Source organism: Paramisgurnus dabryanus, chromosome 2 (genome assembly GCF_030506205.2).
Source record: "Paramisgurnus dabryanus chromosome 2, PD_genome_1.1, whole genome shotgun sequence".
Taxonomy (NCBI): Eukaryota; Metazoa; Chordata; class Actinopteri; order Cypriniformes; family Cobitidae; genus Paramisgurnus; species Paramisgurnus dabryanus.
Window position 1 is genome coordinate 41,003,825 of NC_133338.1, and position 15,000 is coordinate 41,018,824.

The 15,000-nt window shown below is 36.6% G+C and overlaps 1 protein-coding gene across 2 annotated transcripts in view; it reads left to right on the forward strand.

Moving 5' to 3' along the window:
- The window catches only part of b4galnt4b (beta-1,4-N-acetyl-galactosaminyl transferase 4b), a 72,555-nt gene that overhangs the window by 31,728 nt on the left and 25,827 nt on the right, over positions 1 to 15,000 (forward strand). Inside the window, exons 4-8 of one of the 2 annotated variants that reach the window (XM_065289226.2) lie at positions 2,765 to 2,863; positions 7,389 to 7,484; positions 8,304 to 8,394; positions 10,539 to 10,639; positions 10,745 to 10,812. In XM_065289226.2, coding sequence (XP_065145298.1) covers positions 2,765 to 2,863; positions 7,389 to 7,484; positions 8,304 to 8,394; positions 10,539 to 10,639; positions 10,745 to 10,812 — 455 coding nt within the window. The remainder of the gene's footprint in view (positions 1 to 2,764; positions 2,864 to 7,388; positions 7,485 to 8,303; positions 8,395 to 10,538; positions 10,640 to 10,744; positions 10,813 to 15,000) is intronic. The other variant, XM_065289227.2, reaches the window with a different exon arrangement.

Here is a 15,000-nt window from a genome sequence, read left to right on the forward strand (position 1 = left end):
TCAAGACACGACCCATTGTCAAAATTTCTGTGTCCATCACTGTAGTTCGTCCAAAACAAACCAGAAATGAGACTCAAAGTGTTAAATACCGGAATTATCCTTTAAGGCAGTTCCAAAGGCAAAAGGGGGTCCAACCCGGTACTAGTAAGGTGTTCCTAATAAAGTGGCCGGTGAGTGTGCATTAAAAAAATTACTTAGGCCGTATGTATCAAGTCGCGCTCTAGTTTAGTATATAATCTATACGTGCAGCAGCAAGCACACTATAAATGCATCTGAAACAAAACTTGTGTTCACAGGCAAGCGCTTTGAAAAGCAGAAAAATGGTGCGTCCTGCGTTTTCCATGCATTTTAAATGTTAATGGATCCTATCCTAATGCAAGAATTATTTCAACAAGTGGTCAGGACTCAGGACAAAAACAACTTGGGCATAAAGCGGTGGGGATATTTCCCACCCGCAAATAAGGCAAATGTATAATTTTGTGAGTGCTGGCAGCCTAGGGCAGCAACCTTCAACCCGGTGGCCCTCCTAGCCAAAAAAACAGACCGACCCACCGGGAATTTTCACGGTCCTTCCTATGGCCAATCTGGTCCTGCTTGTTACTATTTTGAGTGAAAAGCACTTATTAAACTTCTTAAAGGGGACATATAATGAAAATCTGACTTTTTTCATGTTTTAGTGCTATAATTGGGGCCCGGTGCTTCTATCAATATAAAAATGTGAAAAAGAACTACCCAGTAAAATAGGTTTGGTAAGCCATTTTCTGCAAGCATGTGAAATATAGGTCATTGAAATTTGGCTCCCCTTGTGATGTCAGGCACGGTCATTTAGTGCAAATATAAACTCATTTGCATTTAAAAGGACACACCCAAAAGCAGTCAATTTTAGCACGCTATGATAAATTATCTATGGTATTTTGGCTAGAACTTTACATGCGTACTCTGGGGACACCAAAGATTTATTTTACATCTAAAAAAGTCTTGTGAAATGTCCTTTTAGCAGTTACATATATCAAAATGTGTTTTATAAAAATATTTTTTTTTACAGTTACATAAAATATGTAATGTTAGGAATGAGCAACATTTTCATAATGTTACAGTATATTTGCTCAGTTGTTCTGAGTCTCTCTACAAATATCATGTTGTTTGTCACAAGTAGAACAAAGTTTACCCACAGGACCTTAGAAAAGGGCATACAAAAAGTTTTGCAATTAAAAGTATTCGATCTTTCAGATTCAATCCCTTTAGTCTCAATCCTCATATCATGTTCTCCTGCTACTGTAGACTCTACAGTGACTTTAAAACATGCTATTTTACTAATATGCTAAGGCTTCCTCTGCATTGATGTCCCGTTATTAATGACAGGAAAAACGTAAATTGACAGCCATCATATCCTGTGAATGAATATCTCTGTTTATAGTCTGATGCAAACAAAGTAAGAGTAGTGATGAAATTGACACATCTAATATGGCATCATCGATCCAGCAGCCAATGCGTGGTCCTCTGTAGTTATTTTTCTAATGTTTATGAGCACAGAACGCAGGTGGCGACTGCAAGTGACGTCACTGCCAGGAAGCATTGATGATTGAGCATGCAAACCTCAAGTGCAACTGCTGCAGCCAGACCCTTTATCAACCTACAGTAAATACGCCTCGCCTTCTCTCGCCCCTCCTGACTTGCTAATGTAAATAAGGAGAATTAATTAACCTTGCTGACAGTCCTAGGATCTGCTTCCAGGGGTTGTTGGAAGCCATCTGGTTATCATCGCTGTCTTGTCAGAGCGTGGTGAGAAGATGCAAAGCTCGTTTATTTATGAGATCTGCCCTCAGTCTCACACTGGGGTCAGACCTACCAAACATTAGACAGCAGTGGGAAAACAGCGGGCCTGTCGAACAGCAGGGAGGCTAGTCACTCGGACACCTTCAGCTGAGATAGATAAAGCCTTCCTTCTGGGCTGCAAGTCAGGGTTGCATAATTGAATTGGAATAGATGAGCTTTGAGGCTTGTCTTTTATTATTTCTCTAGCTGAGAGTGACTGTATTATTAAGTCTACAGTCATCTATCTTGGATATAAAGTACTGCTAGGATTTTAAAAGTTTCTGTTGTGATTGTTTTTGATGTTTGATGTCGGTTCTCATGCTTAATTGAATGACTTTCAAATTATAGGCTTTATGCCCAGCTGCACTACTTCCTGAACTTCAGCCAGCTCCTTGTTTCCTGTCTGCCATTATTGGACAAACTGATTAATCCAGGTGTGTCTGATTATTGTTGTTGTGACTACTGAGGTCAGGCACACCTGGATTAATCAGTTTGTTTGTGACTACTGAGGTCAGGCACACCTGGATTAATCAGTTTGTCCAATAATGGCAGACAGGAAACAAGGAGCTGGCTGAAGTTCAGGAAGTAGTGCAGCTGGGCATAAAGCCTATTATTTATTCTATTTTCTCATTCTTGGTTGTTACCTAAACATGGGTTGTAATAACCTAGCAGTTGGGTTTAAACAATCCAGCTTTGGGTCGAGTCATTTTAAACCAGCGGTGTGTTCTGTCTATAGGTTACAACAACCCAGCAATTTTAGTGTGGATGATGCATATCCATCTCATAGTATCCATGATTTATTTTTATATGCAATCAATAACATTCTTCATTCAAGTTTTATTAGAGATTGATTGTATGTTGATAGCGGTGCAGTGCACCTGCTGGTGGCCAGATAAAAAAGGCTTAATTTTATTTAAGGTCACTGAATACTTTGTTCCTGCTGTTATAGGGAGAAGAGCTTGGTGAGTCTGTTCAAGAAAGCCGTGCCATCTCTGAGATGCGCAGACTCCTCAGTCAGAAGTTCCTCAGGTTGCCATGGAAACCGGAGGTAAAATGTTCTTTTATTGTGTGTGGATATACATTTATTTTCCCATGAGCATGATAATCTGTAGTGGTTTACATCTGTTATTAAAACAACTTGAATCTAGCACCAGAATTGTACTGACAGTGTGTCATTTAGCTGTAAATCTTTTTCTTTTACTCTCATTTTCAGTCACTCTCATTGTGGGTGATTTCCTTAGGGAGGCACATCCTCCCATAGCTCAGCGTCCCTTCAGGAATCGTGCTAAAATTATATGAACAGGTGGCCGAAAAGATGAAACACAACAGGAGCTGTATAGATGCTAAACCAGTCAGTTTTGCAGTCCCACAATACATTTCCTGACATAAATTAAGAAACCCACATACGCGTGAATATCAGTCATCAGCACTCTTAACTCACAAGGCCATAATCTTCCTATCAGAAGTATTAAAACCACTATACACTCTCTGTGGACCAGTGATGGTTTAAAATCATACCTAGTGATTAGTAATGTTTTTACTCAAGGTTTTAACTCAAATTTTATTCTAGTTATTCTCTGATTTTGTAGTTTGAGTTTAATTCCTCGATGTCTGTACAGTAATTCAGTCAGTGAAGGCTGAAGTCAGTGGCATCCTCTCAGCCAAAATATTCAGTAAAACCTGCTTAGACATAATATGCAAATAATAAACAACTTGCTTAGCGTTGGTTGCATCATCATTACATTTCCTATTAATTAGCATAAGTTCTCACTCTGTTGTTTTATTATATTCTTTACAAACGTTACCAGGTTTAATAGTGAAATTAAAACACATTTTCAGTAAGACAATATTGGGCTTATATCATACATTTAATTTTTAAAATCTTTTTGTAGTCAATAGTTTTATCAGTTCAAACTTTTATTTGAGCATCATAATAGCATAACAGTTTTACTTCTCACAGTATTTACTTTATTTTTTAAAACAGCTTAATAAATGTTCACTCTTTACTTATTTACTTATTTAGTATACACAGATCTTGTATTCAATTGCACAGCTCGGACTATATGAATAATTAGGTTATTCCCATTAACATGGCGAAGTTTGTAAGCCTTGAGGGCTTCATTCACTAAAAATACAGTTTGTTTTTATAGTAAATCAACTTATTTTATTAAATTAAAAACTAGGAAAATGCAATCTATCTTTATATGATCCCTTAAAGGGACATTCCACTTTTTTTGAAAATATTCTAATTTTCCAGCTCCCCTAGAGTTAAACATTTAATTTTTACCATTTTGTAATCCATTCAGCCGATCTCCGGGTCTGGCGTTACGACTTTTAGCATAGCTTAGCATAATTCATTGTATCTGATTAGACCATTAGCATCATGCTCAAAAATGACCAAAGAATTTTGATAATTTTCCTATTTAAAAACTTGACTCTTCTGTAGTTAAATCGTGTACTAAGACCCACAGAAAAAAAGTTGAGATTTTCTAGGCAGATATGGCAAGAACTATACTATACATTCTGGCGTAATAATCAAGGACTTTGCTGCCATACCATGGCTGCAGCAGACGCAATGATATTATGCAGCTCCCCTACATTACCTTCAGTAGCAGATGACTATTTTCAGGCACTGCGTAATATGACAATTAAAGGGGACATGTCACTAATTATTTTTTAAGAAATCTAATAAATCTTTGGTGTGCCCAGAGCACATATGTAAAGTTTTAGCTCAAAATACCATATAGATAATTTATTATAGCATGTTAAAATTGCCACTTTGTAGGTGTGTGCAACAAGTGCAACAATGTGCTGTTTTGGGTGTGTTTTAAAATGCAAATGAGCGGATGAAGTGCAAACACTGATCGCAATGATGGTGGTTTGATGCAACTGAAACGCAATTGTGCTGTGAATTATTTTCTCTCTCTCTTTCTCTCTGCACTAAATGGCTGTGCTGTGGTTGGATAGTGCAGATTAAGGGGTGGTATTATTATAATAAGAGCTCCTTATGACATCATAAAGAGAGCCAAATTTCAATTACTTATTTTTTCACATGCTTGTAGAGAATGGTTTACCAAAACTAAGTTACTGGGTTGATCTTTTTCACATTTTCTAGTTTGATAGAAGTACTGGGAACCTAATTATAGAACTTAAACATGGAAAAAGTCAGATTTTCATGCCATGGCCCCTTTAAACATTACGTAGCATCAACAGAGAATCCCACATCATTTTATATACTATTGCATTCATTAACAGTACATTGCATTAGATTACTGCTTGTATAGCTGTTTGCTGAATACTGTGAGAGCACCATGACCCTGGTGCCGATCAATAAGCCAGTAGTCCACATCTCCTCTTCCAACCTCATCATTGTATCACACTAGGAGAGAGGACACTGTGTGATAATGAAAAGACAGGGATCAAAGAGGGCACCTGACCGCATGCTTGCCCTCAAGGCCTCTGCTCTGAGCCCCGTGACAGATGAGCTCCTTCTTCCGTTCTAAACTACTAGGTGTGGCAAACCCGTCAGGATGTTAGAATTGTAAAGGATGTTATTTAGGTCATAACAAAATGCACAAATAGCAAATCGAGCACTGTCAATTGTGTGTCTTACTGGAAATGTTTCAATTGTTTGTCTGATATGCATCTATGATAATACTCAGCAGATACAGTAAAAATACTCCCCGGTGCAGAGATAACCCCTCAGTTGATGTATGTGCTCCCCTTACTGTGTTATTGAATGTCATTATATGGCCAGTAGAAATAACCGGGCTGGGAATATATCATCAGGGTTTGGGACCCTGACAAAGTAGATGTCCTCTATGGCCATATATTCACACTCCATGTGCTGCACCGCAGGAAAATATTCTTTATCAAGCACTGCACAATGTTGCTCATAATCCAGTGATAAAGGGAAGATGAATGTTATTCATTTTGTTTGATAACAGGTACTCAAAGGAATTTATATTTCAGAGACAAGTCTATTACTGATAAACAACGAGAGCGTTTAGGTTATTTTTTACTGTAGCTCAAGGGGACTATGGTAGCAAATCACATTTTTCATGATTTATTGTGCATTTGTATTATACTCCAGGAATTCATATTAATTCTTGTGCACTCATGTGGGAAGAAAAACACTATGGCAGTCATTCTGTGCATGTGAAGATTTAAATAGCACACTTTGTAATGGCCAGATGTAAATCCACATTGCCACCTGTGAGCACATCACATTCTCTTCCCGTCCAATCTGCTGAACGTTTACCAAGTGGGAATGCACAATGGCATGTCACAGCCCCTGACAGCTGTAACCGTCTCCGAGATGCCTCGGCGTTCGGTGGCGTCCTGTCCTCCTACTCTTAAAGTGGCTGTGAAGCCAATCCCACCGTCCACACCAGCTGCAATTAGAGGGGCTAAATTTAAGCGTGGCTGTGTGGGGAGAGACCCGAAAGACTGACAGAGGGGCGAGAGCAATCTTATGCGAGCTCACCTGCATGATAAGTAATGTCTGTCTCTGTCACCATCACCAGAAATGCTAAAGAATGATAGAGTTTGGGAGATTTAAAGTTTGCTTTACTTCAAGGTCCCATATCCGCTGCATTGACTCGTACTGTATAAATTCTTTAGGAGCATCAAAGTTTGATTTCAGTAAACAGGGACTCGGGGATACAATTTTATATTGAAGTGCTTTTATCCAAAGAGCCCTTTGAACTTCGTTACAGGAACTACAGTCCAGTGCATTCACATTTTCTTTTACTGTGCATTGGTCTCTGACCTTAACTTGCACTTTCTTTAAAAATAGCTGTACTGTAATATGAGTTATATATTTAAAGCTCATTTAACAGTTTGCTTTAAACCAACGTTTCGCTTTCTTGCCTTTGGCATATTCACAAATCTAGTTTCTGCCATAGTATATTAATTATCTTACTGGCTTTGGCATATCTAGGGCTGTGTGGAGGCCTGGGGCTACATTCTCACCCCTCAGTGAAGTGTCAGTTCAGCCACCTGTGCTTTTATTAATAGATCTTCCATTTATCGTTTCTTGGATTTGTTGTATTACATTATGAATAGATGACAGAAATACCAATTGCACCTAAAATCCCCCTGTCAGCATTCTGCATCAACTTAACATCAACTCCAGTACAGTTTATAAATATACAAAGGTACAAATATGCAAAAATGTGAAATGCATATGCAAAGTATGCTGAGGGAGAATGCTTAATTGAAGGTACATGATGGCCTTGCTAGCAGTTTTTTTTTTTTTTTTTGGAGCCCACCGTTGGCATTCCTGGCATAATGGATAGATAATGACATCATTATTTGTCTCACTGTGCTGTTTTAAACTACTTTAAATATTTTTTGCAAAAAATTATTGTAATATTTTCATGTTTCAAATATGAAAAATACTTTTATAATTTTTGTAGGTTTACTTTATAAAATTAATTCTACGTCACCAAATTTTGATTTTGTTTGCACAACCAAAAATTAACATATAAACGATTTCTTCATCACCAGGGAAATGTTATCCATATGTTGAAAAGTGATTCTCTTTCTTTTGCACCCTGTATTTCTTTCAGTATAAAGGTCAAGCCAATCTGCATGTGTTTGAGGACTGGTGCGGCTCATCTATATCTCAGCTCAGGAAGAATCTTCATTTTCCTCTCTATCCACATGTAAGATCCAACCAAGTGTCTCAGACATAAAAGAGTTTATACCTAATAATAATATAATAATATAAATAAGAATTATGATTTATTCTTGATATAGAAGTCAGCTTATTTTAATATTAATATTACTCAATATTTCAGAAAAAAAAAATCTTTCCCTGCCTTTGACGAGTTAATTACTGATGAGGTTTTATGTTAATCCGTAATACAGCGATTACCCAATTTATAAAAAAAAAGCTTACGCAATTTTTTGTAAACTAATTTCAAACTCTATGTATGTTGTTGTAATCATTCTGAATCTGATCTCTAACAAAATTCATTCACAAAAATGCAACTATTTCAGCTTTTTGCTAAAAAATATGTATTTTTAAAGAAAAATACACATATTTAAGAGTTTATAAGCAGAGAAAAAATATAGATAGGATAAAAAGTTTTTTTCCTGTTTTGTTTGTTTGTCTGTTTATTGTTTGTTTGAAAGCATAGCTGCTGTTCTTTCATTTGGTATATTTGTATGTTTATATTATATTATTATATTTTTAGAAGACAATTTTTCTGCAATGCATTTTGTGAAACTTTTGTGGAAAAAAAAAAGCAGGAGGGCAACTTTAAAAAAAGCTGCCGGCGAATGAGTAAAAGATGCAATTAGCAGGCAGTATGTTCAGTAAAAAGGTCTAAGTGAAACATCTGTTTTCACCTTGTTCTTGTACTGAATCCGTTTATTTATTTTCACTGGTTATTTTGAGGTGCGATTCTGTGAATTAGTGCTAGTGCTTTAGGATTAAAAATAGACTCAGCAATGGTTTTATGTGTATTTCTTCCCCACAGACCAGGACTACCGTGAAGAAAATTGCAGTGGCTCCCAAGTGGAAGAACTACGGCCTTAGAATCTTTGGATTCATTCATCCTTATAAAGACGGTTGGTGTACTTTATCAAAAGTGTCAAAATTGTAAACACAGGGCTTGCTTAAAGAGTGTGCCCAATATTTTAGAGTGTATTACAGATATAAGATTTACTCTGATTACAGTTTAGGGGTTCCACATTATTCCTGTTTTCAGACAGCCTTATGGACCAGAAATGTATACCATTCCATATTACTGTAACATCAAGGTTAAGGTACATTGACATTCAAGTTAACTAACCATTTGTCACAGCTAGAAAAAATAATATTGACTCCCTTGTTGACTTTTTGCTCTAAAACATTGAATTTCTTCTGTCAGATCACCTTATTTTATTACTGATTCTACTTTGTTTGGGATCACAAGCAAATAGTTTGATATGCTGTAGCGTTTATGATATCACTTGGAATGTATTGGTCCCTTAGGGACTTGAAATCCATCCAGATTTTTAGAGAACTGCATCTATAACTCCAGATCATTAAATTGTTTCACCTTAAGCCTATTTCACTGTTGGTTGCTTTGTTTTATTGATATGCAGTGTTTTCCCCAAACATCCACTGTACATTTTTTATCAATTTGTCATGTGTCCCTAGGCATTGTTTTAAATAAGCTTTCAGAAATGGTGTATCTAGATAAAGGAAAGATGTTGAGTCACGAACACATTCATTCAATAAAATGTTGAACAAGATTTTGATCATGTTGTCACATGTTTGCAGCTTTTCCAGCAAATTCCATTGAATTCAAAGTGGTTTCTACATTTTCATGCTATACAGTTAGTTCACAGACATACAGCAGATACAAAAAAAGGGGCCGTTTACACAATAATTTCAATCGTAAACTGGAACGTTTTTATGCGGTTTGGCAATTCATTTACACAATGATGGCCTTTTGTGCAAGTTTTTGATAACAGTGCCTTGTCATCACTGTGTACACTACATAACTGCGAATCTGTGATAACGTTGACATCATGCACATGCATATTCAGTCAATAGGTATGCGTGAGTATAACCAAAACAACAATTGCCGCCTACAGGACTGTTTTTGTGCTGCTTAAGATACTGAGTTTATAATGCTTCTCCAACAAAGTTCACAAAATTTTGGCACTTTATACACTCTCACAAAGGTACAAAAGTTGTACTTTTTTGTCACTGGGATGGTTCCCTTTGAAAAGGTCCTAATATGTACCATTTAGGTACATATTAGGTGTTACAAAAAGTTGAAACTTTTGTACCTTTATTTCTGACAGTGTAGTCCAGGGTCATTTGTAGTAATAAACCTCCGTTAACATCCGCCAAAACAAAACTGCATGATGCTTTTGCCCTCTTGGTTTTTTATATTTATCGCTCTGTAGAAGAATGCGTACGTGTACAAGCATGATGTTTCTTTATAGGTAACATCGACATCTGCTGGCCTGGCACATGTAATACAGCAGATTTATGTAAATGCAAATCTTATTTTAGCGTTGTCGTGTATGTGAAATTTTTCTTTTCAGTGTTTCCACTACATTGTTGTTCGTTAAACATAGCCTAAGTCCAATTCTCACCACTTGGCCTTATTTGTAACGCCTCGGGCAGCTAAATCAGTCATACATAACCAAGTCCTATCTACAGTAGCTACTTGAAGCGGGCAAGACCTCTATCTTCTAAATCATTTGCCATGATCACAATAAAACTACAAACATTATTTACCATCACCCACAGTAATGGAACTGTGACATCTTGTTAAAATATACAGTCTTTGGTGTTGCTGTGGGCTGTCTGCAAAGTTTTCCTCAGGGTGGGTTTTAGCGGTGTACAAGAGACTCGAACATTGCCATAGCTGACAAGCAATCTAACAGCCCAGAGAAACTGTTATTTAACTGTGTGTCCTACAGTCAGCACATTCTGCACACTCTCTCTAACCTGATAAGAAAAAGGCTGCTGTGAGGAATTATGCTTATGGTGGAAAGTTATGAAATGTTTTCATTAGTAATTACCCTGAGTCAGGCTTTTGACTGTGGCACAAAACACTGCAAGACAATAAGAGAATTAACAATGATTGTGAATTTGAAACACATAGAGCCATAATGAAGCCGTTGGAGCTGGGTGATATTGTGAAATATTTATAAAAGACAGCACCATATAAATGATATACTTATATAAATGTATAAATGATTTGTTTCAGGCGATTTCCAGTTTGCTATTGCATCAGATGACAACTCTGAACTGTGGCTAAGCTCAGATGAGAGTCCGCTGAATTCCCGACTGCTGGTGTACGTTGGACAGGTCTGTAGTATAAATCTATGTATAAATAAGCACTTAAATTTAGTTATAAATAATATTGTATCTTGTTAAGATTTCTTACAGTCATTGTTCTTTATTATCATTTAGCAGGGTTCAGAATGGACAGCTCCAGGAGAGTTCACCAAGTTCAGATCCCAAACTTCAAAACCTGTGCGGTAAGTTTCATACAACACACACCTGCCATACATAAAGTATATAAATGTAACCAAACATTAAAAATATATAGATTTTTAGTTGTTTTAGCTTATTTTAATGCTTGTTTTGTCTTTTTTACAATTATTTGAAGTCATCTCCCTGTGGGCCCTGGTCCCCTAGTTGAGAAATGCTGCTTTAAACTACAGATAAATAATAGTTAAGATTGAAATTCATGCCTCAAAATTAGTCTGAAATCAAGTTTTTATTGTTGTTTATATGTCTGTGTGGTGTTTTAATCTGCTTTAAGACAAACTATGTGCAAATTTATCATTCAACACCATTGCTGAGTATGTTATCCATAATATTTGAGTTTTCCAAGGACATCTCATTCCCACGGTCTGAAATTGCCTTGGTTTGCTACGTCACATGCACGTAACCAATCACATCATCACATTTGAACTCAAACATACTGAACTCACATGCAGTGTGTAATAGCCTAACCTGTTAAATCAATAAGTGCTGCAAACGCAGCATTCACTTATGCATTGTGAAACCGAACTTTTCACTTATGTGCCAAAATCTACCGAAATTAACATCTATTTACATGTACGAAATGTGAAGGACAAATTTGCATATTCGTATCTATGGTCCGAGCTGTGAGGTTGAGTAGAGGCGGAGACTAATTTGCATATTCATAGATCCCCCTATACTAAATGAGGGTATAACATTCAAGCCGTTTTAAAGCAGGTAGAAATTACTGTCACAGGAAAAACTTTTAAGTTTTAAGTGATAAAATTATAGACTACAGCGAGACTTTAAGCCAAACCTTAAAATTACCAAAGATGTTAATCTAGAAATGTGGAATTCATCAAATCAGTTTTAAAGATTTTAATTATTTATTATTATTAAATGATAATTTTAAGCTTGGTAGAGTACCTGCCAGCTCATGAAACTTTAATGAATGTTATGAGGATGCTGTGTTCAGGATGAGCTGTAATGAGTGACGTACTGTATTGTGTGTAAATCGTGCAGCTGTGGTTTGATTCAGTAGCATATTTACTTATCATTTATTTTCCAAATGATTACCTCTCAGGGTAATTTTGTCATTTGTCGCATCTTTTGAAGTTTAGCAGCAGGTTCCGTCATGCAGATGAATCACACATGTATGTACAATGAATTTAGATTACACCTGTACACTGCTGCTATTCATGCTGCAACCCTCTTGAATGAAACATTCAGTGTAATTTCATTGGTCATCGTCATTCTTTTCAGTGTTAATGTGTTTCCTTTCTGGGTCAGTTAAGCTTATTAACCTGTAGATTGTCCAGATACACTCTTTTTTATTTATTTTACAGAGCTAATTTAGGTCCCTAAGCTTAAAAAAAGCTCTTTTTCAGACTGTATGGTTCCATAAAGAACCTTTAACATCCACAGAACCGTTCTGGCTCTTTGTAGAGGAAAACTGTTTTACAGACTATAAAGCAAAAGAAAGAAATTGTTCTTTTTTAAACCTTTGACTCTAAAAGTTCTTTGGAGAACCAATAATGGATCTACAATATGGCATCACTGTGAAAAATCTTTAAGTATCTTCATTTTTAAAGTACATGGATCATAGTGATGGGAAGTGGCCATCAAGATTGTGATTTTTGTTGTACAGATCCTATTTAGCACAGATTTTGTGGAAATGTTTGCTTGATTTTCTTATTTGTGTAGTTTATTAAGTAAATCAGGCACTAACACAGCACAGATGGCTGGTGCAAATAAATGATGCTGTCTGCGGCTCAGTCAGCTTTTAGTGAATTCCCTCCTCAAAGCATTCTGCCAAATGATATCAGGAGCCAAACCCACAAATCAATGACCATACATTAATTCTGTCTGTAAAACTAATTTAAGCATGTGATCCATGTTAGATGGCAAAGACGGCACACGGTCAACTGAATCCAGATATCAGGTGTAGTTTCTTGAACAAGTGTGCTTGCCCATAGGTGCATGGACTGACAGTGTGATTGTAAATCACAGGGGACACATTAAACAGTAGTTTGTCAGAGTAAAGTGTCATGTCGTCTGTTTTTAATCGTCCTTGTCGTTCTTCTCCAACCATTGCTGATTGGTGTGGAAGTGGAGTCTCAGTGAGAGTGGCGAGCGCTGTTGAATTATTCATCAGCAGTGTCAGTCTAAAAGGCACCGTGTACATGTTCCAGAATATTTTAGTGCCAATAAAAGACGGGAATGGTTATTGGCACTCCAATGGGAAATGCAGAGAAGTGTCTCCTTTTTTCACTGATTGAGCTTTGACAATGGCCTGGCAATGGTTCAAACTGCCGCAAGAGTGTCTTTGATATCCTCCGCTTTTGTAGCTTGGTTGTCAGGTTGTCTGGTTAAACAAACTTTTTTTTTTAAATCTATTCTACTAGATTTAAACTTCCTATCTGCACACATCACGTTCTCTTTGCTTTCATTTTGCCCTATAGATCAAGCCTTGTTAGTTTGGTGACAGAGGGGATTGAACTGCCACGTTGACTATTGGGCTGGATTTTCAAAACCAAACAGTAGAGGCTTCTGGCAGAATTGTGTGTAATTCCCACAGTTTCTGGGCGAAATAGCGCACAAATGGACTACAATATAAAGTTTACAGAGCGATCAAGAGGAGAGACGTGGCTGTCGTAGTCTAAGTTGTCAGAAACTGGGAAGATATGTTTTTTTACAAAGCATGGTCTGCAGAGTACTGTAAGGATGACAAACAGCTGGAGATGTCGAATTGTGGATTGATGTAGAAGGGCCAGATTTACTAACAGCTTGTGCCAGTGCAAACCATCATTTTGGCGTTAAATAACGACTGTCAGGATGTACTAAAGACGCATAGTGGATAATTAGTAGGGCTGGGTATTGGCAAGTGCCTCACGATATGATGTGTATCACGATACATGGGTCATGATACAGTGTAATCATGATATGATACGATACGTTGCATGTTGCAATACATTGCAATGCTTTTTCTATTTTTATCAAAAATTTAAAAAATAGAGCTGATTTTTTTTCTTTTTTTTAAAGCCAAACTGTGTCCACCCGAAAGCTGCAGGTGTTTTTACATTTTCTGCCATTTTTCACTCCCGCTAACTTCTGAGACATTGACCGTATATGACAGACAACTGGACAGTGACAACTACAGCGGCGGAGTTGGGCTTTTGATGCACACAGAGGGATTATTCAAATTTTTTAATATCGATAGTAGAGATTGAAATATTGATAAAAACGTATCACAATAGTTAGCTGTATCAATATTTTTGCACAGCCCTAATAATTAGCGGTGTATAGGTGTGGCCTCATTATTTTCGCGACGTTATTGCATATGCATTTGTAGGAGGTTCCCTGTTAGACGGAAAATGTATGGGAGAAAATTATTTAATGAATCACACAACGAGATTTACTAAGGTTTGTGCTTGTAAAATTACTGGTGTTTGTGCCATTTATTTAATCCCAAAAGCATGTCTTAAACCATTTGTGCTTAAAATGGCTGCAGTTGTTGCTGGTACAAGGAGGCATCACAAAGATCTGACAGCACATGGTAGATTTTTTCCAAATGTATCAGTTTATTAGAAATGCCAGAAGTTTGCCAAGCCATGTTTTTTACGCAATAACAGGTCTTTTAAAACTTCTTCCAGCCCCAAATAGTTTGTCCTTTTTTGTCTAATGTGGCTTCATTAGCTGAGATTTCACAGTACGCATTTTTACCTGCATTGTCCATGGTACTGAAGTCACTGATATAAATAGGGCATAAACATATAATATACCCAAAAAAAAAAAAAAAAAAAATATATATATATATATATATATATATATATATATATATATATATATATATATATATATATATATATATATATATATATATATATATATATATATATATATAGTCAGAAATATATAAAATAGTCAGAAATGACATGCATTGTGAACGTCAGACTTATAATCATTTTCGTTCCGTCTCGTGTCGTCAAAGAAAACTCGAAAGCGTCTCGTCATGTTTTCGTCTCCTTAGAGACCTTTTTAGCTAGTCATCGTCGCGTTAGGGTAATAACAAATAGGTGCGTCAACAAAATTATTTCGTTATCGTCATCATTGACGAAAACAACACTGGCCTACAGTGTCACATTCTATAAATAGACAAAAAAAGTCAAAAGATGCCCTGAGACACATACAGGTGGTAT